General features: G+C 41.3%; 1 protein-coding gene across 2 annotated transcripts in view; it reads left to right on the top strand.

Moving 5' to 3' along the window:
• Positions 1 to 311: 311 nt before the first annotated feature.
• flnba (filamin B a) overlaps positions 312 to 27,086 on the top strand; it is a 67,772-nt gene continuing 40,997 nt past the window's right edge. For both annotated transcript variants that reach the window (XM_073467725.1, XM_073467724.1), the window contains exon 1: positions 312 to 746. In XM_073467725.1, coding sequence (XP_073323826.1) covers positions 455 to 746 — 292 coding nt within the window. In that variant the 5' untranslated portion in view covers positions 312 to 454. The remainder of the gene's footprint in view (positions 747 to 27,086) is intronic.

The raw sequence follows: 27,086 nt of genomic DNA, 5'->3' as shown, positions 1-27,086 counted from the left end.
GATACTTACTGGGTATGGTAAAGTATGTTTTTTGGGTACTTTTTACAACACTGCTTGTAATCTAGTATTCTTACAGCATTGTGTGAGTATTTTTTACTTCAGTAAAGGATCTGAATACTTCCTGGAGGCCAGTGTAAAAAGTATAACAGAGTGTGAAGAGAAGAAAGTGGTCATTTAGTTTAATGAAAGCGACAGGTGAGGAGAGTTAAATCCAGAGGGAGGCAGTAATGCAACAACTTTTGTTAGGCCACAAAGAAGAAAGAGGAAAATTCCGAGCTTTGAGAGCAGCGCCTGAACGCCTCAGCAGCCAGTCAGTCTCAGCGAGGTTGAGAAAAACTTTCAAACCTCCTTCAGGCTCCGAGGAAACAGCACGTTCACCGGACCACTCGGTCACATTTCAACCACAGTCGGAACCAGAACCGTCACAGATCATCACCGAGACGAGCCGCTCAGCATGCCGGCCACAGAGAAGGACCTGGCGGAGGACGCCCCGTGGAAGAAGATCCAGCAGAACACCTTCACCCGCTGGACCAACGAGCACCTGAAGTGCGTCAACAAGCGGATCGCGGACCTGCAGCTGGACCTGGGCGACGGCCTGAGGCTCATCGCCCTGCTGGAGGTCCTGAGCCAGAAGAAGATGTACAAAAAGTACCACACGAGGCCCAACTTCGGCCAGATGAAGCTGGAGAACGTGTCGGTGGCTCTGGAGTTCCTGGAGAAGGAGAACATCAAGCTGGTCTCCATCGGTGAGTCCCATTCATTCGTCTGGGAGTTTCGAACTGCCTTTGATAATCTATCACTTTTAAAGTTGAATTCGTTTTCCACATGAATACACATACTATACATTATTATAAATACTTTATTTTGAATCAGTTGGATCCACTCTTCAATTCGGCATACGTGTAACACACTTTGAAAGTACATTTCTTGTAAAAATCTGAGGTTTTGTGAGTGGATCGCGCCGTCGCTGCCGCCCACCTGGCTGCGTTTAGCTAGGTGTCAGGCTGCGCTGGGAATCGAGAGGAAAACCCACTTTTAAAAGTTGATATCTTAATGAAGTTAAGGCTATTGGCTGTGTTAAAGTAAATGGTGATCCAGGAAGTTTCTGAACTTACTTGTGTTTCATAATAATGGCTCTGCGCTGGAGCCGGAGACCAAAGTTCAATCCCTACCGTTGTCCTTTCTTTTGTGTGGAAGTTTCCCCACATTTCTCACCACAATGTGAACCCAAACTAGCCTGTTGGTGGGAGTTTATCGCCTGGCATGAGACATTATAACACTTAGATTCAACTTTAAAAGAGATTTATTCTGATTTTAGTCAGTTTGGGTCCCGTTATCTCCTGTCCGTGCAGCGTGACGAGAACTCAGTGCCAAACTCCATTTAAGAATTCTGTGATTTAACGTCTCCTTGCTAATCTTGACGTTACAAAAAATTGTGAATTATTTTGTTGTAGTATCTAAAGAAATTGCATGTACTCATCTTCAGTTCGGCATACACATAACCCACACTCAAGCTAGTTTTTTTAAAATTAATAATCATATTTGTGTCTCACCTTATGTGAAGAGCTAGAGCCAAATCACCAGTAAAAGTCTTCAGTTAAGTGTGGATAACTATGAGAAGCAGTCAGACCACAGACTGATGACATTTATCATGTTGCCAACAGCAGAGATTAAATTGACAGATTTCTGGATGGAGTCTGGCATGTTGTGGGTGCAGAGTGTCTACATGACAACAGCAGAGTGTGTTTTAATGAGCAGCCTCCCACAGAGAGGGGACACACCTGTGGTAATGAGCCCGGCTGCATGTGGAGAGCTCAAGTCTCTCAGTTTGTGTATGAAGATGAAAATATTTCACCCTCCAACCCTAAAAACACATCATGTCGTTAATGTGGTTTGTCAGCTGCGATGAGCCTCCACCTGCTGCATATTTCTCTTTAACAAGCTGCTTGTTGTTGAGTCCCAAACACAATTAGTACACAGATGATTTTAATTAATGCTGTTTGGCTTCCACACACCCAGGCTGCACAGGACCGACTGTGCTATCAGTTATTTTCCTGAATATTTGTTCTGCAGATAAGTTTTTCTGTGCTGAGTCACTGTCGAGCCTGAAGCTTGTGAGAAGCTTCAGGTGTTTTCCATTCAAACCAAAGAAGGTTTTTAAAGTAAAGTTGTGTGAACAGAGATCTTGCAGGTTGGCTGCGTCTCACACCGTGTGACAAAAGTACACAAAAGTCATACTTGAGTTAAAGTAAGGATGTTTTTTAAGCAGTTTCTTTAATCGATGGTAAGTTGCCTTAACACTCGATTATCGGTTAATTATTAATAATATGTTGAATACAGTATGTTGGCTGTGTTTTCCGTTAGAAAAATGTTTTAACCGCTGACTCAATCTATGTTTGATGCAAAACCAGAGCAGGCTGAGTTAGGGGTTAAAAACACGTGAAGCAAGTTACTTGAATGATAAACACAAAATAATGACTTAATTGTAATTACCTAACTCTCATCTGTCACTATTAACAACTGGCCCAACAAAATCCAACATACTCAGGCGACTAAATGGCTAAAATTTAATAATATCATTTAAGTGCATTTTAATTAAACACATTTTCTCATTCCAGTATTTTGTATTTTGTTTTATATGCTGTATTTGATAAGCCAGTATTTGCATCTCCAGTTGTCAGTTAATGCATTTTGAATTGAATTAATATTTAACGGCAATTAATTGATTAAACAATCATTAATGCCCCTAGTTGAAATATTACTTTGGTAAAGGTTAAAGTCACCTATTCGAACAGTACTTGAGTAAAATGGTGGTAAGATCCTTTAGAAAAGTACTAATACCTCAAAATTGTACTGAAGTAAAGTACTTGAGTAAATGTACTTAATTACATTTCTTCACTGGAGATGTTCCAACTCGAGCCTGACCGATATACTGGTAGGCTGATGTTATGCGCTGCTCGACCGATGTGTTATTTTCAGGGTCGATGCCGATTATTCGTAACCATGGAGATCGACAACCGACAATTTTGAGGTACTTGAGTATTTCCTTTTTCTGCTCCTTGATATTTCCACTCCACTGAATGTATTTGTCAACTGTTGTTACTTAGTTACTTTATTCAGTGTTGACTATTACTCGTGACATGTAACCAATCAGATGGTGTTGTGGGCGGGACATGGAGTGAGACCAGAGGGGAGAAAGGACGCTGCATCAGAGCCGAAGTACTGCATTTTTAAATTAATTTATTTTATCTGCAATCTGACAGAAAAATCACAGAATATTGGCCCCAGATTATTGTCCAGGGTGATAATCAGTCGACCCCCTGAGTAAAAAGTACAATATTTGCCTCCAAAATGTTGTAGAGTGGAAGTATGAAGTGGAAGAAAATGGAAATACTCAGGTATAATTACCTCTAAATTGTACTCACTGTAAGTACAGTACTTGAGGAAAGGTACTTGGTTACAGTCACCATGTCACAAGAGTTTGATGGCCACACTTGAGGGATCGTGTGTGTGTTTATCTCCTAAATTATATATATTGGCATCAGCCCCAAAAATCAAACTCTAGTCCTGATGAAGTCTTGTTCACAGTCTGCGTCCGACTGCACGATTATCTTGTGTCAGGCTTGTCAGACTGTGTGATGAATGTCTGGTGAATCATGGAGCTACAATGGAAAATGGAAAGAGGAAGTCTGAGCAGAGGGACGTCCTCAGGTCACATCATCAGTCTGCACCGCTGTTTACATGTTCAACAGAGAACAAGCTTTTGTTATAGAGCTGGTACTGTTTAAAATAACATGCACAAATGACTGTGTATCTCGGTGCATTCTGCATCACCTCATGCTGTATCCAGATTACTTGCTTTGTAGTCAGCGGCAGCAGTAACGTGGAGTTTTGACATTGTCTGTGTTCGGCCACCAAAGCTCTGAATCGCCCGTCGTTGCACGAATCTCACATTAAAGTTTCATTAAAGAAGGGATTACTTCATCTAACTTCATCTAAGATCATAGCGTTCGATATACGACTGAGGATTTCAACACATTTCTTGGCCAGACACTTTCTTTTTCTCTCACAGCTGCCAACTTTCGTCCGGGACTGTCTAATATCAGTGGTTCACAAAATGACGTGTGATCATCAAAATTGTTTTTAAGAACAAAAACAATACGCAATGTTCTTTTTCTGCCTCTTTTTGTTGCTGCAAACCAGAATTTGCCAACAAAGCGAACTTTTGACTGATGTGTCTCCACCACTATATCACTGTTTGTTTAAACAGAATTTAAATTGTCATGTCAGCTGTAGTCGAGTTTTTTGTTTTGCTGTATCAGACATCGTAAAACACTTTTGCATTTAAGAAGTCGGACTTATTTTGTTTGCTTCCAAAAACAGTTTTTAGGGAAAGTTTTTATGCTCTACAAAGCTGCATGTGTTCTGGGGACCTTATTTTCCTCTGAGAACAGCTTGTTTATTCAGTTATGGAAAAAATGCCTCATTAATATTATAAATATTAAAATTCTGAGTTTGAATTTCCTCTCCAAAAGTACACAGTGCCTCTTTTTAAAGCAGAAATCTTGAACATTTACAGGTTCCAGCTTGTTAAATGTGAGGATTTGCTGCTTTTCTTTGTCATTTATGACGCTAAATGAAGAGTCTTTGTGTTTTTAAAGTGTTGATTGGACAAAATTAATTATTTAAGGGCGTCGCTTTGGGCCCTGGAAAAGCTTTTTCTTTTTTCTTTTTCACAATCTATGTTATAGACTTGCACAAATGAATCGATAATGAAATGATCGATAGTTTCAGCCCCACAGAGTCGATGTGAAGCGATTCTGGAGATATTTCATTCTTAGTTTGCCATCTTTCTGATAATTTAAAGGAAACACAGAGCTGCATTCATTCGATCATTCACAGATGTGGTAAACGAGTCCCGCTTGACTCTGATTCTGGTCTTGTGAACTTCAGTGTGACGCTCCTTCTTCTTCTTCTGTGGCATTTGTGCCAGTGCAAGTATCCGAGCATGACGAGCTGCATCCGTCCTCTCTACCCGTGATCTCTTTTGTTTTCACTAAACTACAGGAGGGTGTTCAGGACGTGACTGTCTGCGAACGCAGCCTCGGTCTGCAGATATCTGTTTGTGCAAGCTCTGCTCTCCTCCGTCAGCTGCTCCGTCAACAGGCTGATGGAGCAGACCACACCTTCACACTGTCGTTTTTGTAGGAAACATCTCGGGCCGTTTATTAGTGACATCACCTCAGGTCTGTGGTCAGACGAGCTCTGTTTGTGGAGGGATGAAAACTTTCAGAGCTCATGATTCTTGTTTCGTGTCCTTTCATGTGATCTTCGGCACTTTGACTCGTACTTTTATTCAAAATGATTTCATTCAAAGTCGGACTAAGACAAAAACTGAGGTCCAAATACGGCCTCAGCTCATGAGTTGTCTGTTTTGAGAGACTTTCAAACTGCACCAGAGTTTGCTTGAAAATCCATACGACTTTTTTTTTTTTTTTTTTTTTTTTATAGATTCAACAGGAGCTTTTATGCTTTAATCAGACAAACTGAATCCTTTGAACAAACTGTGAAACCGTCCTGAGACACTGGAGCTGGTCGGTGTTCGGTGATGGCTGTGAGCTGTGAGGTCGGAGTGTGTCCAGTGATGTAAAACTGTGGAGGTTTGATTTTCCACAGTAGGGAGGAAATGACTGGGTGGGACACACACACACACACACACACACACACACACACACACACACACACACACACACACACACACACACACACACACACACAGTGAGGCAGCACCGGTCGTGTTTCAGCTCTCAGAGCTCCAGACAGATCAGAAAACATCGATAGGGGTCGTTTTTAAAGAAAATATGAATGAAACCTTTCTGTATTTATATTTCTGGAGACTTAAAGGAGCAGACTGTAGTTTTTGAAGAAATTCAAATCCAGAGTTTTAATATTTACAATGTTAATGAGACACCCTGGCGTCTGAAGGGTGTGTCTCCTATCAAATACAGGTTTCAGAAGCCTCATCTTGTTTGTAATATATGTAATATCCTGTTGCATTGTTACGTCAGCGCAGCAGCTCTGACTCTGACGCTGGAGTCTGCAAGCTGTGGCAGCGATCCAGAACGTTTACACAGGTAACGTTAGTTTGTCAGATACCTCACCTCCATGACAGACAAACGGAGAGAAGGAGAGCGTGGGAAGGAGATGTTTGCTGATGAAACCCGACGTCTTCTTTTCAGTTGTGTGTGTTTGTTAATGGTTAGCCGTGGCGTGGGGCCCCTCAGGGAGGCCCCTCGGCTTTTGTCCGTAACACACACGGAGACAGAATGAGGAATATTTTCAGCAGCACATGTGTCGAGTTAAAGACTCGGAGATTCATGATGTTTTTATTTAAATTCGCTGAGCAGCCTACAGTTTCTCTCTTCAGCGCTTCCTCGAGCTTCAGACTGATTCTTCCTGCACTCTCTGCTGCTTTCACTGTCTGCTGGGAGATTTGAATGTCATCCTCAACATTTGACCCTTGTGTTTTTGTTGACTTTGGCTTTACTTTTTCATTATAGCCCTCTGTGTTGTCTGTGAAATTAACTATTTTAAATATTTTGTTAACCTTCTTCAGATTTTCTTCTTGTTAAAACCCAGTACCTATGAAAGTATAAGGTGCTAACCCTTTCTTTTGCCACAAACTGTGTTTGTGTATTTGATGAATTTCTCTTAAAAAATATGGAAATGTCCTAATAAGGACATTAACCTGGGCGATATGCATTACAGTCCGACCGGTACGCTGAAGCCGATACCGATAGGGAGTACAAAAAATGATGATATTGATATATTGGCCGATGTTCTTATATACACAGAATATATACATAAAGGCATTTTTTTTGTTATTAAACACTTGGGAAAAAGAAATGTATGTAATAGAGGCAGGATATTTTACAGTACAATATTAGACTTTATTGTCCTAAATGAAATTTGTGCACTAAAACAGTAAACTTAACTGGGAATTTAATAATTATAAAATCACCCCAAGCATCATTTGCTGCATTATTATGTCCAAAAATTAGTTTTATATTGGTACCAGGCTTTAAAATGCATTCAAATATATGTTCGTTTTGTTTGCCAAAAAGTCTTGTCAAAGTCATACATGTCATGAGGTTACTTGTGTTTGGGATAACTCCCTGTTAGACCTCAACTTATTTTGGATTTGTGGAGGTCGCGCTGCATAAAAACACTGTTGACAACCCACAGACGGAGCAGATGAAATCTATCTGTCCACATTTCACAGCTGTGGTCTCCAAAACCCCAAACAGAAGCAAGCGAACATCAGCAGCATGTCGTCACTTCAGGGTAGCTGATAAAACAACGTGACGTATTCTGAGATGTTTTAAAAGGATGAAAAATAATATTTATGTCAAATAAAGTAAAAAAAATATCTGATCTGATCCTCCTCATGAGCGAATAATCTGAGGGAGCTGTTAGCTTCTCACACTGCCATGGTTCACGTGGGTGTATGGGTGTGGCAGTGTGTGTGTGTGTGTGTGTGTGTGTGTGTGTGTGTGTCGTCTCCTCCCTGCTTCATATCCACCAGCTGTTTGTTCCTGATGTAACTGTAGCTGAGGATCAACCTCATCTGTCATCTTCTGCAGTTTCTGTCCGATAACCATCATGTTACATTTGTAAGCAGAAGATGGTTTTAGTTTCATGTCTGTGAGTTTGATCTTAACTGTGTAGAAGTCGAATCATTTTCAGGTTTCTGACCTCCTTTAACACTTTGACGCAGCTTCACCCTGAAATACTGTGAGCCCCTATTTAAGACTAACCGATATGGTCCTTAAATGCATCACAGTTGTGTTGAAGGTGGAAAATCAGCATTCAGCGACTTGCATCGACACTTCATCACTCTGAGATTGCAAAACCCTGTATGTTTGTGTTTAAGCTGCCAGTGTGGATGTTGGCCAAGGTGTTGAGCAGCAGGTGTGTGCGTGTGTGTGTGCATGTTGTATAAAAAGGGTGTTGGCCATCCGCTTGTGCAGACAGGTGTGTTGCATCACCGCCGAAATTGAAGAACAATTTCTGCCTGTTTGTGCCGGCTTGACAGGCGCTGATTTTTATAATTTATTAATCACTCATTATCAGAAGGAGAGGGCGCTGAGTGCTGCTCCAGTTTCTTTGAAACCGTGTTTATTCATTTTGTGGCTCCTTTTTTGGTCAGAGAAACGGGCTGTTAGCACAACGTTGCACACGACATTTTAGATTTGTTCTGTCTAATGTGATATTAAAGGGCAACCTCCACCAATTTTACACATTAAAGTGTGTTTACAGGTCTTGTGGAGTACTGCTGCATATGTGAAAAAAGTAGTATAAAGTCTTCTGTGGCTCCAGAAGAAGCTGCATGTAATCTGATAAGTTAAAGTGATGTCACTCAGTGATTAAGCTGCATTGTGGGTAATGTAGGCGGCAGGTTTTTTTAAGCAGTCCACTGGTCTCACATTGCAGTCAGAGATATCACCTTTTTATTTCACACATCCACAATGCAACTAATATCACCTTTTATTGTACCATGACGCTTAACGAGGTCCGTTGAAGCATGCAGAGAGGAACCAGGTGAAGACATGAGAACAGGCCCAACGGGATCTGACGCTTTCAGTTGTAACCTTAATTAGACTCTGTGACCTCATTCTCACACACACACACACACACACACACACACACACACACACACACACACACACACACACACACACACACACACACACACACAGTCAGTTAGCCTGCGGTACCTCCAGGCTGTGTTTTTGAACAGTGACAGTAGCTTGCGGTGAAGTGGGGCGTTGCCGTTGGGAGTTATTGGCCCAGTTTTTCACTGAAGTCAGTTTTAACCTGGAAGATATTTATTTATTCATTCGTGTATAAATGTATCTGTTACATTTTAATATGCAGAAGTGATTCAGCTTATTTCCACTTCATTAGAAGCTTTTTTTCTGCTCTCTGTTGCTCTAAACGCTCTGACACACGGTCTGTTTCGGCACTTTGTTGCTCAGAACACTTTTCTGTCTAGTTGCTTATTCCTGCTGCACAGGAAGTGATGATGATGATGATGATGATGATGATGATGATGATTATGATTCTCAGGCTGCTGTGTTTGGACATCAGCACTGCATGAATGCCCTAAAACAAAATCACAGTCATCTGACTACTGCAACCTGACTGTAAAGCTCTGTACAGCTGCAGGTTCAGGTCATAAATCTCTTCAGGTTCAGCTTTCACATTGTCACATTGTTTTTACATCCGATATGTTGTCAAAATATTGATTACAGCCACTTTTATAATGACGAGGACAAAGATCACAAACTGCAGGTGTAGGTTATGAAGATGTGGAGCTGGGGACTAAATGTCACAATGTTTCTGCCTCTGCTGCTTTTATTTTGACCTTTTTTTTATTGTATTTAATTTAATCTCATCTCCTCAACTTGCTTGCTGGAGTTTTGCTTTGATGTGGCCTGTCTCATATCGTGTCCAGTACCTGATCTGCTTAACCAATACAGTGATACACCAACATTACATTTTATAGACTAAATGATTAATTTTAAAACATAATTGACAGATTAATCTTATTGAATTTTAGGGCAAAGGCAAAGTACCAGGTTTCTGGTTGGTGTCAATGCGACAGAAGTAACCCCGCTTAGATACGATCTTGTTGTTTTGTCTTGGCGTGTCGGAGTCCTTCTTCTGTTTGGAACGACCCGTTCTGTGTCACGTCAACCGTCCTCCATCTTTGTTAAGAAACATTTTATTATAGGTATCGTCATATCACACAGCCCTGCTGTCGTAAAAATATTGATTTGTTGCAAGCCTTGTCTTAATGACACAGCTAACATCCAGACAGGTCATGAGTCACTCGTCTTTCTCTGTGACATATTAACTAACTGAGGTGCAGGGTGCTCGTGTCCTGCAGCAGAAACCACACACACACACTCTCTTGCTTTCACTCTCTCTCTCTCTCTCTCTTTCTCTTTCGGCCACTCGGTTGCCATGGCGCTGTGTGTCAACAACAGTCTCGGTCCAGCTCGGCTCGTTGAACTCTGAACAGCTGATGGATGTTTGGTTTCATGTTTTCCTGAAACTCGGCTTTCCGTTTCTGTCGTGCACGTTTCTGTTGTGATTTCTGTGTCACGTCTTTCATTGTTTCCTCGTTGTTTTGTCACTGACGTGTTTTTTCAGGGAGTTTTCTTTCACTCACAAACTGGCTGGTTGTTGTGTAGGTTGCTTTTTTTTAAATTCATGGTGGTTTTTGTGTTGTTAATGGAACAATAACAGCATTCACACACTAAGTCTTTAAAAGGGGAAGTCATCATTGTTGTGTTTCTGTCTATTCAATTGTCTGTTGATCTGTGCGTGTCAGGTTGTTGAAGGCTGTTTTGTCTTTTTCAAACTTGCTCGACTAGATGAATTTCCCCTTCAGGACAATTTAGTTCAACCTGACTTTGTCTATTTTTATCTGTCTGCATGCGTAAAGAAGCAATAAAATTAAAGGACAAAAGAAAAATTAAATACAAAAATATATTAAAAAACACAGTCAAGAAAAGCCTTCTAAAAATGTGTGTTGTGATTAACGTTGTGACTGTTTCAGAAGATCAGACAACCATTCAGTGTGTTAAATTTTTTTTTTTGACATGGATGGTTTGTGCATGTGGCAGCGCAGTATGTAAACATTAATGGATAAAAAGCACTACAGGTAAAGATATGTATTTTTTATTTTGGGGTCAGCTGTCCCAGACTGATCGCCAACAAGGCTGGCAAACGTCTGACCGCAGTTCGAGTCACAACAGTGCATATTTGCACATGTTTTAAGGACACCTAGGGATATTTTCAAGATGTTTTTCTGGTGGCCACAACCGGCAATTCTTCACGAGAAGTCAGGCCATCGGCATCCGTGATTGTGGCAACTAAAACAAGTATTTGAACCTTGATGCTTTTCTAACCCTAACCAAGTGTTTTTTGTGCCTGAACCTAACCAGAGCATATGCACAGCGTCGTGACAAGAGAGAAATGGAAAATTCAACTTAAAAGGATGTAAAGCTGCAACATAAATAAACTTTCAGCATTAAGTAATCTGTGGTTTTGCAGAAATAGGGTTGACTGTCCTTTGAAACACCAGTGAATGGAGAAACTATGTAAAATACATGAAAATAAAGCTTATAAAGTTATTAACTTTCTGGTGTTCACCAGGTCGCCCAGCATGAAACTATCACAGATACCAAGACAAAATTCAACTGAAACTGATTTGACAACATTGTTTCATCATCATAGATTATACTTCAGAGATAGACAGAAGTATATGGGCCACACACACACACACAAACGCACACACACGCAGAAAAGTGTCAAGGTCGGCACAGAATAAGGTGCATTCCACCTGTTGTCTCGGCAACCTCGGTAAACAAAGCCAGTGATTGGCTGGAGTCCACCGGAGTGGGGGTGTGGCTTTGACGAGAGAGCGTCACATAACTCCAATGACCCAGAGCTGCGTTCAGGTCCGTTGAGAAAGATAGGAGATAAGAGATGTAGGCGATGACAGAATGAAATCTCCAGAGCGAGAGTTCAAATACACAGTGTGAGGCGATAAGACGGCCGTCCAATCGGCAGCCTGGAAAACAATCAGCACTTCAGATTGATGTGAACGTCCACAGGTCCAGGCTTGTCGAGGCTGTTTCCAGGATCCTTCCCAAAGGTCCAAATTAAATCTGTTAAGCAGTGACAGGTTCATTCCCTTGTCCACTTTCAAGCAAAGATATCAACATATGCTGTTTCCAGCTTCTTGAATGTGATGATTTGCTGATTGTCATCCATGACAGTAAATGAAGAGTCTTTGGGTTTTGGACTGTTGACATTTTATAGATTAAATAATCATGAAAATAATCAGCAAATCAGTCAACGATGAAAATCACTGTGAGTCGCAGATCTACCGTGAACACCATGAATGTATGAGGAGAACATGGCGCTCCACTTATTTCGATGAAAGCTGCTCACTGGTGAAGAACCTTCACGTTTCTCTTGTTTTCTGAGTGGCTCTCTGCTCCGCTACATGTGAGTGCACCGGGTGTATGTTTATGTGGGCTGTAAGTTTATGTGGATTGTGGGGGTTGTTGTGGGATTTGAATGTTATGGCGTGGATGTTCAGACTGTGTTTATTTATGTACATAAAGGATGAGAGAGCCGGACGCTGTACAGTAAACATGAACATAAACATGAACGTGAACAGAACGGACGGATCTGGTTCTGATGTGGCTTCACTGCTGGCATTTTGTTGGCAGCGACATAAAGAGTATGAGCCGAGTATGCCAACATGCTGAACCGTGTTCAGGTCCTTTGTTAGGCATGTCAACCTTCTAACATTTGCCAATTAACATAGCCGAGGCTGATGGGGAGGTCATTAGTTTTGCAGGTTTTTGGTCATAAACTAAGGTGACATTTTGACCTGATGGTAATGATGACAGTTTATCTTGAGTGGGACATGAATGCGTCAACTAGAGCTGTGGTGATTAATTGATAAGTTGTCAACTACTAAATTAATTGTTTTAATTGTTTTTAAGAAAAAAAGTGATCTGATTTCAGCTTCTTCAACTTCTTTAGGGATCGACCGATTATCGCCTGGTATCGCCCGCGAAAGTCGACACATGAAGACGTCATCTTAGGCTTTGGGAAACTCTGATCAACATTTTTCAGCCGTTTCTGACATTTTATAAACCACAACTAATTGATTAATTGCAGAAATAATTGACAGACTATTTGACAGTGAAGGTAATTGTTAGTTGCAGCCCTAATGTGATCAGATTTCATGGCAAACCCTTTAACAATTATTGAGGCATTTCATTAAAAACCGCTAAAGTGGTAACATGATGGCATGAGAGGAAATCCGAGGATTTATCCCCTGGAGACCACAAATGAATAAAAATTTCACGGCCATCCGTCAAATAGTTTTGATGTTATTTCTGTCTGGAGTGCGTCGATCTGTTTAACACTTTATATCTAATGGTGGAAGAGATTTGCAGTCAAGTGAAGAAAAAACTTAAAACAATAATATGTCAGTGAACTGAAGTGCAGAGACGAGGAGGATCAAGAATCACTTTCATTTCCTTTGGAAATTGGAGCCATAAAGACTCTAATGTGCTCTTACATGCGAAGGTCTCCCTCGTCTATAAGTCATGGCTGGCAGGAGTGTTTGACTTGGCCATGTTCTCACTCTCTCTCTCACACACACAAACCTCACAGCTCCTTCACTCCTGTTTTGTTCCGTTTTCCTTTTCTTTCGCGTGTTTCAGTTCTTCGGTTTCACTCCTCCAGGAGGAAAATCATCGGAGCTGCTGTCGTATTTATGGCTCCGGCCTTTGTTCCCATCTTTTCTTCGATTTTCCCTGCATACGTTGTCACAGCAGCTCATAAGTTATGGTAGAACATAATAATGAAACGCCCTGATAAAGAAGTGGTTTCAAAGTCCAGATTCTCAGCTTCAGCTCCCTGGTTACGGCTTCTGTCGAGATGCAACCACCACGATAATTACAACCACATCAATAATCACAACCAGATCACGACTCGCGTCACCCACAGATACGGGCAAAAATAGAGAAGGTATAACCTCATAAACAGGCCTGGGTAACTTTTTGCATTTTTCTTGCGATGTTTTGATTCTCCAGGATGGTTTAAGAGGAATTTAAGAAGCATGACTTGTGGTGTTGGAACGTAAAACACATTTTTGGGGGACGAGCAAAAAATGCTTCAGGTTACAACTTACACTGGAAGAAACGGAGCTCGAGTCAGGACGCATTAAAACCATCAGCGCAGAAAACACCAACAAGAATCATTTGGTTGAGCTGATGTTTCCTGCAGAATCCCAAACATTAATCCAGTCCATCAAATACATCCTGTGAACGGAGGATTTTTGTAAATATTAGGTTACTTTGTTGCTCATTTTTAATAGATTTCAAGCTGGAAAACATGTTTACAGTCATGTCAGTTGGCAACCATCAAATTCTCTGTCTATAGAGTTGTAAAATTATGATTTATTTAATTGTTCTTGTCCCATTTCCCATTTTTCTTTTGAAAAAAAAAACTTGATGATGTAACAATCCTGTAGACTTATATTGTGGCCACCAGTTATTCCAATATAATTTGAAATCATGTGTTCTCCATCAGTTTGGTATGGTGGATGGTTCAAAATGCTACAGTACCCATGAGCCTCGGTGCCAGTCGCTATGGAGAAGAAGCCAGTCAGAGCCGTGAATCAGAGCTGTCGCAAAATGCTTGATATTGAGTTTGTGAACGGTGACATAGTTGCTGAATTCATCCAAAATTGACCCAGAATCCATGTTGAAAGTGATTTAACGTGCAGATCGTATTGGATCTTTTACTCCACCTTTAGCAGCACTTCTTACACAGTTTAAGCTCTGTGATTGGATGTTTCTTGCCCAAATACAAGTCAGGAGTCATCGATAACTTCTTAGTTTGGAAGAAGAAGAATCTTTTCTTATATCACATGGTGAAACTGGTAGTCTGCATTTAAGCCATCCCGAGGGAGCAGTGGCAGCAGATCTTAGCCAGTGCCTTGGTCAAGGGCACTGACTGGAGAATTAAACTAATGTATATGTTTTGGTGGTGGGGAAAACCCGAGTACCTGGAAGAAACCCATGCACGCACAGGGAGAACATATAAACTGCACACAGAGGCCACAGCAGGATTGGAAACTGGGACCTTCTTGCTGTTGGCCGACAGCGCTAACCACTGCGCCACTGTGCTATTTTGAGAAGCAGATATTTTCTAACACACTTGTTAATATTTTTGTCGAGATTGCACGCCCATCCTACACTTGAAGTCACAAACGTGAGTCAACTAACATTTCCGCTGTGTTTCCATCCAGTTTCTTCTTCTTTCCCCTTCGTCGTCGTCGTCTTCTTCTTCTACGTCTCTCAGAGCAGAAACAGCTCATCAGTCATGTGAAACGTTGCTACGTCAGAACTTATTCAGATCTTCCACCGTCCTTTAAGTGTATTGACTCTTTTTCAACAAAGACATAAACTATCTCAAGCAAGAGTAAAAACTTTTTTTGTCCATCTCCATCAACCTTTTTTTTAAGGAAAACTTCAAAATACGCTGCAAAATATGTTGATGGAAACACGACTATTGTCTTTTGGAGTTTGCCAGAACATGCATCGTATCACTCGCATGCAAATTGGTGCCATTTCTGAGTAGCTTAACTTATCCTGAAAATAACAATATATGAGATGCTGAGTTAAGACATGAAGTGCCTCTGCCAAAAGCCTCATTCAGGTGTGACTCAACCATAAAGGAGCTTTCAGTCGGAGGAGGGGGAGGTCGAGTAGGAGGAGGAGGAGGAAAACACACAAGGTGCACCACATTCTGGACCAATCAGCTTTTGAGGGCAGGTCAGCCGACGCAGTCTGATTGGACATCGATTAATTAAGCTTCCTACTTGGACAATAACGTTTGTCCTAAAGCTGCAGCTCAGTGCGCTACACACAAAGACGGAAAAATATAATCTCAGCGCTGCGTGGCAGGATTATTTCTGTTTGATTCTGACCTTCAGGATGTTTTATGTAAACATCGAAATAAAGTTTCATGTTTATCTTTTCACTCTATCAGCTCTCGTCCCACGCTACAAGGCTGCAGAGTGTGTGTGTGAGAGACACAACACACAGAGCCTCTGTGTTGCTGCAGAAAAGGTAACATGAGAGTGGCAGGGATATAGACTTTCACTCACACACTCACACACCTCGTCTCTGCAGAGAAAGCTTCTTTGTTGGTTTCAGGTCTAAATGTTGCAGCTTTGTGCTGTTTTTTCAATGTGAATCTCAGAGGAACAAATGTCACTGAAGTCCACTTTGAGAAACATTTAAAGGATTAATTCCACAAAGTCTCCGTGTTCATTCGTGATCAAAGTGATGACCACACTGGTTAGATGTGATTTATTTATTTTTTAATAATGTTTGTCAGTGTCGGTCATTCCCAACCTCTTTGACTTGTGACTCGAGCAAGTCGCCTTTTGTTTTTGTACCCCTGGTCCTATATTTTTTTCTCCTTCTAACTTGGCAGCTGGGTCGCGTAGCACAAAGCTGGGTACGCTTTAGGACAAGGATACCTCATGATGAACAAATTGTTACAATGGTGAACATCAGGACAGAGTTGTAGCAATGCTGCCCAGCTCCTCTCTTTCATCCAAATATGGTCACCTCTAGCTCCAAATAACTGAGATGCCGACACTGTAATGCCAAACTCAGAGCAACGACACTCGAGTGGTATCATTCTCCTCACTCATCATCTCTTCTTCTTCGCCTTCTTCTTCACCTTCTTCTTCTTTGCCTTCTTTGCCTTCTCACCTTCTTCTTCGCCTTCTTCACCTTCTTCACCTTCGCCTTCTTCTTCTTCTTCGCCTTCTTCTGCTTCTTTTTCTTCTCCTTCTCCTCCTCCTCCTCCCCCTCCAAAATGCTGTGCTTATTGTGTTAATCGGCTATAAATCCACCGATACCTTTTAAATAGCTGAGAATATAACATTCCTATAAATGTACATTGTATGTCATGCACCACTAGTATAAGTTTTGTGGTGCCAGACCTAGTGGAAAAAACCCCGTCCAACATCCAAACACACTCACACACCTCTCTTTGTTTCCTCGTCACTACCAGCCGTCCTGTCGACTCGCAGCAGACGTTCACGTCTTTATGAAGCTGAATTATTGTCATCGTGTCTCTGGTGTCATTGTGTTCTGGTGCTGCGCTGTCTTTGATGTCGGGAATGTTCAGCCTCCGTTGTCTGGTTGGAGATGAAGCAGACGTGACGCTGAGTTACAGACGCTCGCTGTTCAAATATTTGGTTAATGATGATGCTCTGACTGATGATGAAGATGACAGAGACGTTTGACTCCAACAAAGAAACTGTTATGTCACTCGCTTACACACACAAACCTCAGACCTCTACATTTAACCAGCCCCACACTGCAACTTCCCAACACACACACACACACACACACACACACACACACACACACACACACACACACACACACACACACACACTCACACATACACACACACACCCACCCTGTGGTGCTGAAGTGTGTGTGTTTGTGTGTGTGGTTGTGGTTGTGGTAAACTGAGAATTGTTCAGTGATAATCACCGTGGTAAACCTCCTGCAGCCTGGCTCAGCTACAAACATCTCTGCTCTTCTTACTCACTCTTTTTTCATCGCTTCCTCTCGTCTCTTTCTTCTTCTCTTTGTTCTGCTTTCTGCTTCACATCTTGGTGTTGAACCCGGAGTGCTTTTTTGGCACCGAGGGTCGTCTCTATCCCCTAGTATCCTGAAAAGGCTGGCACCAATTGGTCTGGTGACACTTATAATATTAATTGTTTATTCTTTGAGATAATTCCTGATTTAAACCACATGTTTGATCATTTTAGACTGTATTAAAAACCAAGGATTTAGTGGCATCTAATGGTAAGATTGCCCTCGTCTCACCCTTGTCCATCCTGGGCTACTGTAGGAATATGGCGGACTCCGTGAAGAAGGACCCACTCCCTCTGTAGATATAAAAGGCTCAATCCAAGGTATCAATAACCATTCACAATTTCCAAAAGTTCCAAGTTGTCAGTCGTCTTGTTTCGTCTGACCAACAAACCAAAACCAAAGATGTTCAGTTTACGGCCACAAAAATAAAAAAAATGCAGCAAATCCTCAAAGCTTTGTTTGTGTTCTGCTGTTCCTCCACTTTCTGAACGAACTGAAACGGGAGAGAAACTGAAGTCTAGTATATATTTAAACACACAGTATGTGATTTCTGCGACTCGGGGCCTCTGAAACAAACAACAGAAGTAGTGTGGGATGATGAGATTTCTCTGGGTTTGAACATTTGTTGGATACATTTGAGATAACGTTACTACCCAACTCAACAAAATACATAACTTGGGTCTGGTTTTTGAGCAGAAATGTTACATATTACATCTTCAAATATACATTTTTATGTTTGCGTTAGAGTTGATAAATATTTAATAGCTTTCCTGGAGCTTTTGAACATCAGTGACTGTGAATGCACTCTTACGGCTGCTAAAAAGCTTTTTGTTCTACCTAAAACACACCTAAATAAACTTCTCTCCAACCCTCCATCACTATCACCTCTCCTCTCTTCATCCTCCTCTTCCTCCTCGCCACATGGCCGGTCTGGTTTTGATGACATCATAGCCTGGGAACCAGCAGGGTGAGGTCATGCAAGGCTAAATGCTGCAGTGTGTTTGTCAGTGTGTGTCCTGTTTATGCGTGCAGACGTAATGCCAGATGTGTGTGTGTCTGTGTGTGTGTGTGTGTGTGTGTGTGTGTGTGTGTGTGTTAATGACAGAGCAGCACTGTGCTGGTTACTCAGCTCTCTTGTGGTTCTCATGTTTTCATCTTTCTTCTGCTCTTTCTTTGCATCAAACTTTGTCGAGCTCCGTCTTTCTAGTGGAAACTGGTTTAGTATGTACGCAGTTGTAAACATTTATTTTATGTTTAACTTAACTTACTTCTGTCCTGGTTCCTGTTGATGCTCCATTCTGATACTACTCGACTTTATCTTTACATTTGATACTTAATGCTGCAATGATTTTTTTTTTTTAAATCTTCAGATCATTTTCATAATTGATTAATTATTTAGTCAAAAAAATTGTCCAAAAAAAGCCAAAAGTGACATTTTCAAACTGCTTATTTTGTCCAAAACAGTCCAAAAACTCTGCATTTACTGTCATTAATGACAAAGAAAAGCAGAAAATCCTCACATTAAAGAAGCTGGGACCGGCAAATGTTCGACATATTGGCTTAAAAAAATGACTGGAACAATAAATAAAAAATGAAAGTAGTTGGCTTCTAATTTTCTTTTGATTGAGTAATCGATTATCTGACTAATCGCACAAACACAGTGGACCTCAGTGGGTTTCAAATCTATCTCAACCATAAAACAATCTTCTGCTCAGATTTCCAAATCACATCCAAGGCTGAACTAGGTCTGGCACCTAACCACATCTACTGAACTCCTGACCCCCTTTCGAGGCCCGGTCTCGGCCCGAAATCCTCTGCCAAGGTTTCCCTGTCTGTTCCTAGAAGCTCTTTCACAAACACTGGACACTCTCCAGTTTTTATCATTTGACCTTTTTTTCAGTTTTTTCTTTGATTCCTTGTGAATGAGTCTGCAACACACGAGAGCAAGTTTTCCTTCCACTTTGATCTCTCTCTCTCGCTTCGTCTCTGCAGCTGCTTGAGTCCAACCAGTGACCAGATTAAAGAGCGAGCGAGACAGAATGACACACACTGTATATCTCGCTCGCCCCTCATTAACCAAATCAAAGACATTGAAAGCCTCTTGCCTCCTCCTCTGTGTCTGTAATCTGGGCCTTTCTCGGTGGGATCGCCCCCTCTGAGCTGCTGCTGCTGCATGACTCATGTGACTCTTATTAAGCGGCACCGTTATTACAGCAATGCATCATGCGATGATGTCATCAGTGGGTGCCACGGTTTGGGAGTGCCGACGTGATGCTATGGGGGAAGACTGCTGACTCGTCTGGAAACGGTTCACGTGTTGGACCTTGAAGGCAGACTTTTAGGTGATCAGTCATTTTTTACAACAACTTAAAACCCCCACAGGAGGCCTAAAGGTTCAGTTCACACAAATTATTAGAAACATACCTTCTGACTTGCCTCTTGTCATAGAGAGCCATGTTGATGAAATGTCTGCCTCCACCCCAGTACAAGGGTGGTGAAGTTCTGGTGCTCAGAGCATTAAAAATGAGATATTTTCACATGACTCACGGTAATACGCAGAACATACTATGAACTGTTGACACTAGAACTATTTCGTCAGGCGAAATTGGTTCCATCCATTTGCCTCCATTGTGTAGAGGACAGCTTTTACATGATCAGCACAACTCAAAACATCTGAAAGTAAAGTTAAAGTATTCGGAGAGAGCTGGCTGAGCTTCAGTGATGGACTATAACCAAGAACATTTACTCAAATACTGTTCTTCAGAACAATTTTGAGGTACTTGTACTTTCTACTTCCACTCCACTACATTTTAGAGACAAATATTGCACTTTTTACTCCACTACATGTATTTGATAACTTAAGTTTACTGATTAGGCTACTTTGCAGATTAGATGCTGCATCAGAGCCAAGAAGAGCATTAAATTAATTTATTTTATCAGCAATCAGATAAAAACGAAAGAAAAATACTTAATTTCATTTAATTACAAAATCATCCAGGCTGATTAATGTTTGACCCATAGTATACACTACATACATCCATGTAAATCTTTGTATAATTTTACTTACTCGAACTTAGGGTATCTGATATTATATGTACTTAAGACTTTTACTCACACTAAGTAAAGTAAAGTTGTATTTGTGTGGGTGACTTTTCACTTTTTCCAACATCATTTTTTTAACATGATCCCTTTTACACAAGAGACTTCAGGGCCTTTTTAACAACACTGCTGAGCAACACGTTCGTACTGTGAACTAATATAGTATGTTAGTGGTTTAATGGGCATCACACATGCAGCAGTGCATGACACACAGCAAAACACCTTTACCAATTGTTTTCAGTTTCCCACAAAACAGCAGCCTATTGAAGCCGCAGTTCCTCATTTTTAGGAAATGCACTTAGCCAGACTTCTGTTTCCCTCATTTTCATTTGGCATAGAGATTAAAGCTTTAACAGGATTCTGGAGAACTAAATGTTTCTGTGATATGTTAAAAAATGTGAATGGAAAAAAGTGACAAGAAAGTTTTGATGGGAGCAAAAAATTAAAGCGCTAAAAATTCTATTAAGTTCATATGAAGTTTTGGGTGAACGGCTGTAAGTGAGATTTTACCGTTACCAGTAAAAGTAATGTTTAGCCAAAGCTGTGGCACACACACACAGTTACCAAGGAAAGGAAGTTAAAAACAAGCATGAAATAATGTTAATTGATCTTTAGATGAAGATGAGGATGATGAGGATGAGGATGGTCTTCACTGTTGGATTGTTTATGTGATCAGTGTCACAGCACAGAGGAGTGATGTCACACACGTGTGTGTGTGTGTGTGTGTGTGTGTGTGTGTGTGTGTGTGTGTGTGTGGAAAGTGTACTTTTCACCCTCAGCGTGTTGAGTGAAAGACGTGTCTAATAACTGACCTGACATCAGTTTGAAAAGTGTGTTTAGGGTTTAAATTGAGTGTTTGTTGAATAACGTTTGACGTATAATGAGAGAGAGTATGGAGTGTGTGTGTGTGAGTGTGAGTGTGTGTGTGTGTGGCTTTTGTTCCTTTGCCACCATCCATTGGGTCCTCGTAGGGGAGGGAGTGTTCAAGTGTGTTTGTGGAGAACGGGGGGGTGGGTGGGGTTATGATCTCACCATTAAGGAATCTGTGTGTTTGTGGGTCAAACCTCCTGTACACACACAGACATGCACACACACGGTAGCTCCACATCCTGTTTACCACTGCAGGTACCTCCTGCCCTCCTTTTTTTTTTTTTTTAAAGGGCATTTCCACCCCACATTCACTTTCCCCGCCAGACTTCCACATTGTTCTTCAGCTGTAAGGTTTTTTCTCCCCCTCACTGAGTTCCTAATGACAATTTAACGATGCTCTCCTGCAGCTGGTCGTGAAATAACTGACACATGATGTCCAAATCTGGCAGAAGTGTGTGAAAACCTTTTTCAAATCCAAAAATGACCATACCATGATGTTTCGACCTACCTACTACAAGCTGTGTACCTAAAATCACTGTGGCACCATTTTGTGAATCCTGATGCATTGTTGTCCCCGTCATCCACACCGCCTGTGGTGTCCATTTATTAATGTATGGTATTAAAATCTGTCATTAGGCTCTAAAAACTTACCTGCTCAGTACCAGACAGTACCATGCAGAACATCACATTAGCAAAGAGACGATCAGTTTTATCCACTTTACAGTCAGTGGTTTTCATGTTTTGGCTTATCGGCGTCGCTACATTGTCATCATACATCATAAGGTTTCACTTGAGTGTTCATTTGCTAATGTGTTTATCTATAATGTAATAAATGTCATTTAATTAAATAGCATCAGACTTAAAAGAGTCACGATATGTGTTGTATTACTTATCAGATTAGATGGCGTGTCCTCACTCTGGCTGCTGGTGTGGGACAGTACATTGTTTTCAGGTGCGTGTGGCTGGCTGCGCGTTGGCTGGCATCAGTGTGATGATCGGCCTCAGGCGTCGGCTGTTCTGTGCCGTTCAGCACTAAATTGTTGGGTAGGAAGCAGAACATGTGTGTTTGTCAGACGCTGATGTAGTCATCGTGTGAAGGAACAGCTGTTGTAAGCGAGACAGCAGTTTGCCTCTGAGGGCGAGAGACATAGAAAGAGAGAGGGAGAGAGAGAGTGGGGGGCAGGGATTCAACTGTCACAACAGTGTGAGCTACAGTTACCTGACAGAATGTTCCAGATAACTCACCTGTAGGCCAGGTGTGACTGGACCTCACAGATGAATGTGTGCGTTTCAACAGTGGACTGAGAAGAACGTTTCTTAGTAACTTATCTTTTATTAGCTTCTAAATGTCTTTGCTGATGGATAGAAAAGTCAAGTAACTCTGATTATAACAAGACATCTCCTGTATAAGAATAGTTGTGTAACGTGTTCTAGAAAGAGGTTCAATCCCTGGCTGACTCCTCACCCCCACACAGCTGGAACATCACGGTGTGAGTATCAGATTGACAGTTTTGAAAAGTTACAGAAATGATGGGAAACGGCCTTGACTAATCCGACGCAGGAAACCTGTGGGTGGGAGGCTGTTTTTTCAACCGTCTGACAAGCACTTCTGAAGAAGCATACCTGCAGCTTCAGACCTGCATGTGTACGACATGATGTCGCTAAGTGAAATCGGTGTTGACGTGGAGAAAAGTTACACGATTGACAACAAGGTGTCCCACGACCGGACATATGGGGGATATAACGGACAGTGTAAATTAACACCTGGTAATACATGAGTAAACATGCCAGAATTAGACAAAAGGCTATTTTTCATCTGTAGTCCCCTGGCCAAGGTTTTGAAGGACTTCCTAAAATATGTAAGACGAAGACAAGAAAAGGGCACAAGACGACGACGAAGACAGAACAGGACAGAGGGCTCCGTCCATATTTGTATCCATAACTTATGTTGAGCATAAATGAGCCTTTATGGTCCCCAGTTCGATTCTAAATTGAAAATCTATCAAAATGAGCTTTCAGTTTTGTTCAACGAAATCAAAAGCAGGATCAGTGATGCTCCCATTATTTCCTCTCCAGCCTCACCTACTTGCACATGTCAGAAGACGCAACACATCAAGGACGGCACAATTAGCTTAGCGGTAGCCTGCAGCTTCACTTCCACTTATCAACTGACTGGTACTGGAGATGTTGGGTATATTTTCTTTTTTAGAGATCCATTATTGTTTTGTTTGGGAAGATGGTTTACTCGGGACAGATTCTGAGACTTCGTAACAAACTGAATTTCTATCTTTTGTTGTTTATTGTTGAATCATTGAAATCTCTTTGCCTAACCACAACCTGCAATAAGCCACCAAGATAAAGTCAAACTGTTATTGTAAAATAAAGAACAAAAAATGTAAGCTACAGTTGTCAGAGCATCTTTACAAATCAAGTTGCAATAGTTTAACATGAGCATGGCTGTGTGGACTATTTTTTTTTAATTTTTTTTAAGTCTAATCGAACATTGAATTTAGAGTATTGTGACACCTGATGTGAGGTTATGAACCTCAGATTAGTAGGTTACCAGTTTGATCTGATTGAGCAGACTGTTGGTTTCACAGAGCAGGTATTACTGTAGTCTGCTGCTGGCTCATTATGTAACTTCCTGTACCAGAGAGGGTGTGCCACGCTGATAAGAAAGGCATTTTGTTCCAACCCGATTCACCTTTACTTGCGCACACACACACACACACACACACACACACACACACACACACACACACACACACACACACACGTACATACACTCTGACTTTATCTCTCTCCCTCGCTTTCCGTTTCTCCTCCTCATTCTTTGTCTCTCCTAATACAAACTTAAACCCTCCCAGCCCCCACTTCTCCATTACTGTTCTTGTTGCCTCTGTATTGTTGTGTCTCCATAGCGATGTGTCAACAAATCAGCAGGTACCTGCAGCGATAGTTGGCCGGCCGAGCGGCTCGAACGCTGTTTTTCTGACGCAGATCCGGGCTGAATGAAAACGGCGACCTTTTGTGAATGGATTTGAGGACAGATAAATCTCTGAATGGACGAGGAGGTGACTGTAGTGTGTCATGCTCCTGAGAGGGCGGGGGGAGTCGTCGTAAATCCCCTCTCTGAGACTTTAAATGGTTGTAGCCTGTTAACACACAGCACTAAAGCCGGTGTAGATCAGTAGACGAGGGGGTTACTGGTTCAGTTCTCACCTGGACCATCCATGAAAACACATGAAGTACCCAAAGTCACACTTGAGTAAAAGTAAAGATATCATGTTAAAATATTATATTGGTGAAAGTGAAACTCACCTATACGAATAGTACTTGAGTACTGAATGTACTTGAGTATCAAGTAAAAGTAAATTTGATATATATTCACATTACATATGCTGTATACTGTGGGTCGACCAATAACCAGCCTGGCCAGTTATTAGCTCTGATATTCAACATTTTTTGTTTTTGATTATCAGAATATTTTTTTTATTAACTTGCAGATAAAATGAATTAATTTGAAGATAATATGTAGGAATTCTACATTAAAATGTCTAAAAACGACAAGGCCTTTGATAGATATTTTGGATTATGTACTTGCATTATCCCGAATGTTTGTCAGCAGTCAACATAACAGAACATAAACACCCGACAACAGTTGTCACCTCGCTGATCACTGCTGCAGTCAGGTTGATAAACAGGAGTGAAGATAAATCCCAAATCCCAAAAAGTTAAAAAGTAATATCTGAGCTCTCCTCCTGTCTGTGAATGGCTCTGGATCAGAGCAGAATCAGATGTGGCTCTGGGTGTTTATTCCTCCAGAAGTTCTGGCTCTGCACCGGACTCTCTAGCCCGGTGTGACCAGCTGATCAGCGGCACAACACTCGGCAAAAGTCCTTTTGTTTTATTTTGATAGACAGACCTATATGACACATTAATGTTTGAAAAAGCACTACGTTGGCTCTGATGCAGCATGTAACTTGTAACTAAAGTAATCAAATATATGTTGTGGAGTTAAAAGTACAATATTTGCCTCATAAATAGCAGAAGATGGAAATACTCAAGTAAAGAAACTACTATCTGAAAAGTGTACTTAGTTACATATCATCACTGAAAACAAGAGGGCTAAAGGAGTTTTTACAGGAAAACAAAAGAGAGTGCAATAAAGAGAGGATCAACATTTTATTTTAACGAATCCATTAACATACACTGGATTTAATGTTGCCATGACCTTTTGTTGGAGTCGTCATCCAGCCTCTTATGACCATGAGTCCATGATTCACAAGTGAGAATGTTGACTTGGGCTGGGCAGGGTCAAGTACTTTCAGGACCCTCCCGCTGGCACGATTGTGTTTTAACAAGGCATGACACTTCCTTCAAGACACGAAGGATATGACTGATACTATTCGGCATTACCTGTCCAGGTGTGTGTGGCTTTTATGGTTGTTTTCTTTGGACCAAACCCAGAACATTACATCACTGTTAGTTCATTTGGACCGTGTAAGATATTAGTTGAAGATTTCTTTCTGTAGAAGATAGGCAGCTGCTGTCAAGGAAGCAGAAAGCTGATTTCTGTGTCCTCAGACCTGAGAGTCACATGAGGAGGATGAGGGGCTCAGAGAGGACGGAGAGGTCAGGTTTTAAACAACAGGAAACAAGGCTGCAGATTATTAGAGCTGTTAAATACCTCAGAACACACTCTTTCTGTAGCGCGCACACACACACACAGACACACACACACACACACACACACTCACTCTTATGGATTTCACCCTTGTTTTTGTTGTTTTGCTTTTCTTCCATCATAGTTTTGATCCGCTGCTTTTAAGTTTTTACACCCCCTCCCCCCCCTTTGTCTCTCACTTACTCTCGTTCTTTATGCGAACAATAGGCTACCATGGCAATAGCCTCGTTACTCACAAAACTGTGTCGGCAAGGACACACACACACACACACACACTCATACACACACACACTCATACACACAGTTTTTAGCTCCCTTTATGATGCTCTGTGCTTTGGATGAACTGTTTGAATGAAATAAGTTCAAAGGCAAAAAATATTTGTGTGAGTAAGTCAAATTTTAAATGTTAAACGTACAACATTAAAACCTGACCACATGGCACCACAGCTGTGCTTCTCCACATCTAAGAGTCCAGACACACCAAACTGACATCAGAGAATTCACAGCGATGAACCCTGACTGTAATGTCGCCTCATGTAACCTCATGTCGCCTGTGTGTTGGCCGAAAAGCTGCACTCGAACGCACCGCAAAGACTGCAGCCACCGGCCAGCTAACTCGTACGTTCTGCCTGCATCAGAGGAAATACCTCTCCGCACCACCAGGTGGCGGTAGGCCGTATTCGTCATTCAAAAAGGGAAACCAGAAGACTCATGACTGCGGATATTCAAACTGTTGTTAAGATAAAAGATGAAGATAAAATTAAAGTTTAAATTTAATGTATAGGTTTTCACTACAGTGAATGTAAAACAACAAATTACATCCCTACTGGTGACCCCTCAGATTTTCCACGTGACCTCTGACCTACTTATCTTTGTTTTCTTCCCCCCATTATTTACTAAAACAATGGGGAAAAAAATGTCGTGTTTGTTTGACTTGATCATAACCCACAGACTGTTAAACTGGTAACAATGGGTCCAAAAAAGGTCAGGGACCGTGCACCAGATGTTGGTGAGGAAACCATTTAAACGCTTAGTATACGCATGTCGCTGGGGGTCTCTTTAAAACAAAAACAAAAATTGTTGTCTTCGTTGTTAAACACCATTGCTGATGAAAATGGATCTAGCAGAAATTTTCTTGG

This window comes from Pagrus major, chromosome 6, assembly GCF_040436345.1.
Source record: "Pagrus major chromosome 6, Pma_NU_1.0".
NCBI classification, from domain to species: domain Eukaryota; kingdom Metazoa; phylum Chordata; class Actinopteri; order Spariformes; family Sparidae; genus Pagrus; species Pagrus major.
Note: the sequence above shows the minus strand (reverse complement) of the source record. Positions and strands in the feature narration are given on the sequence as shown.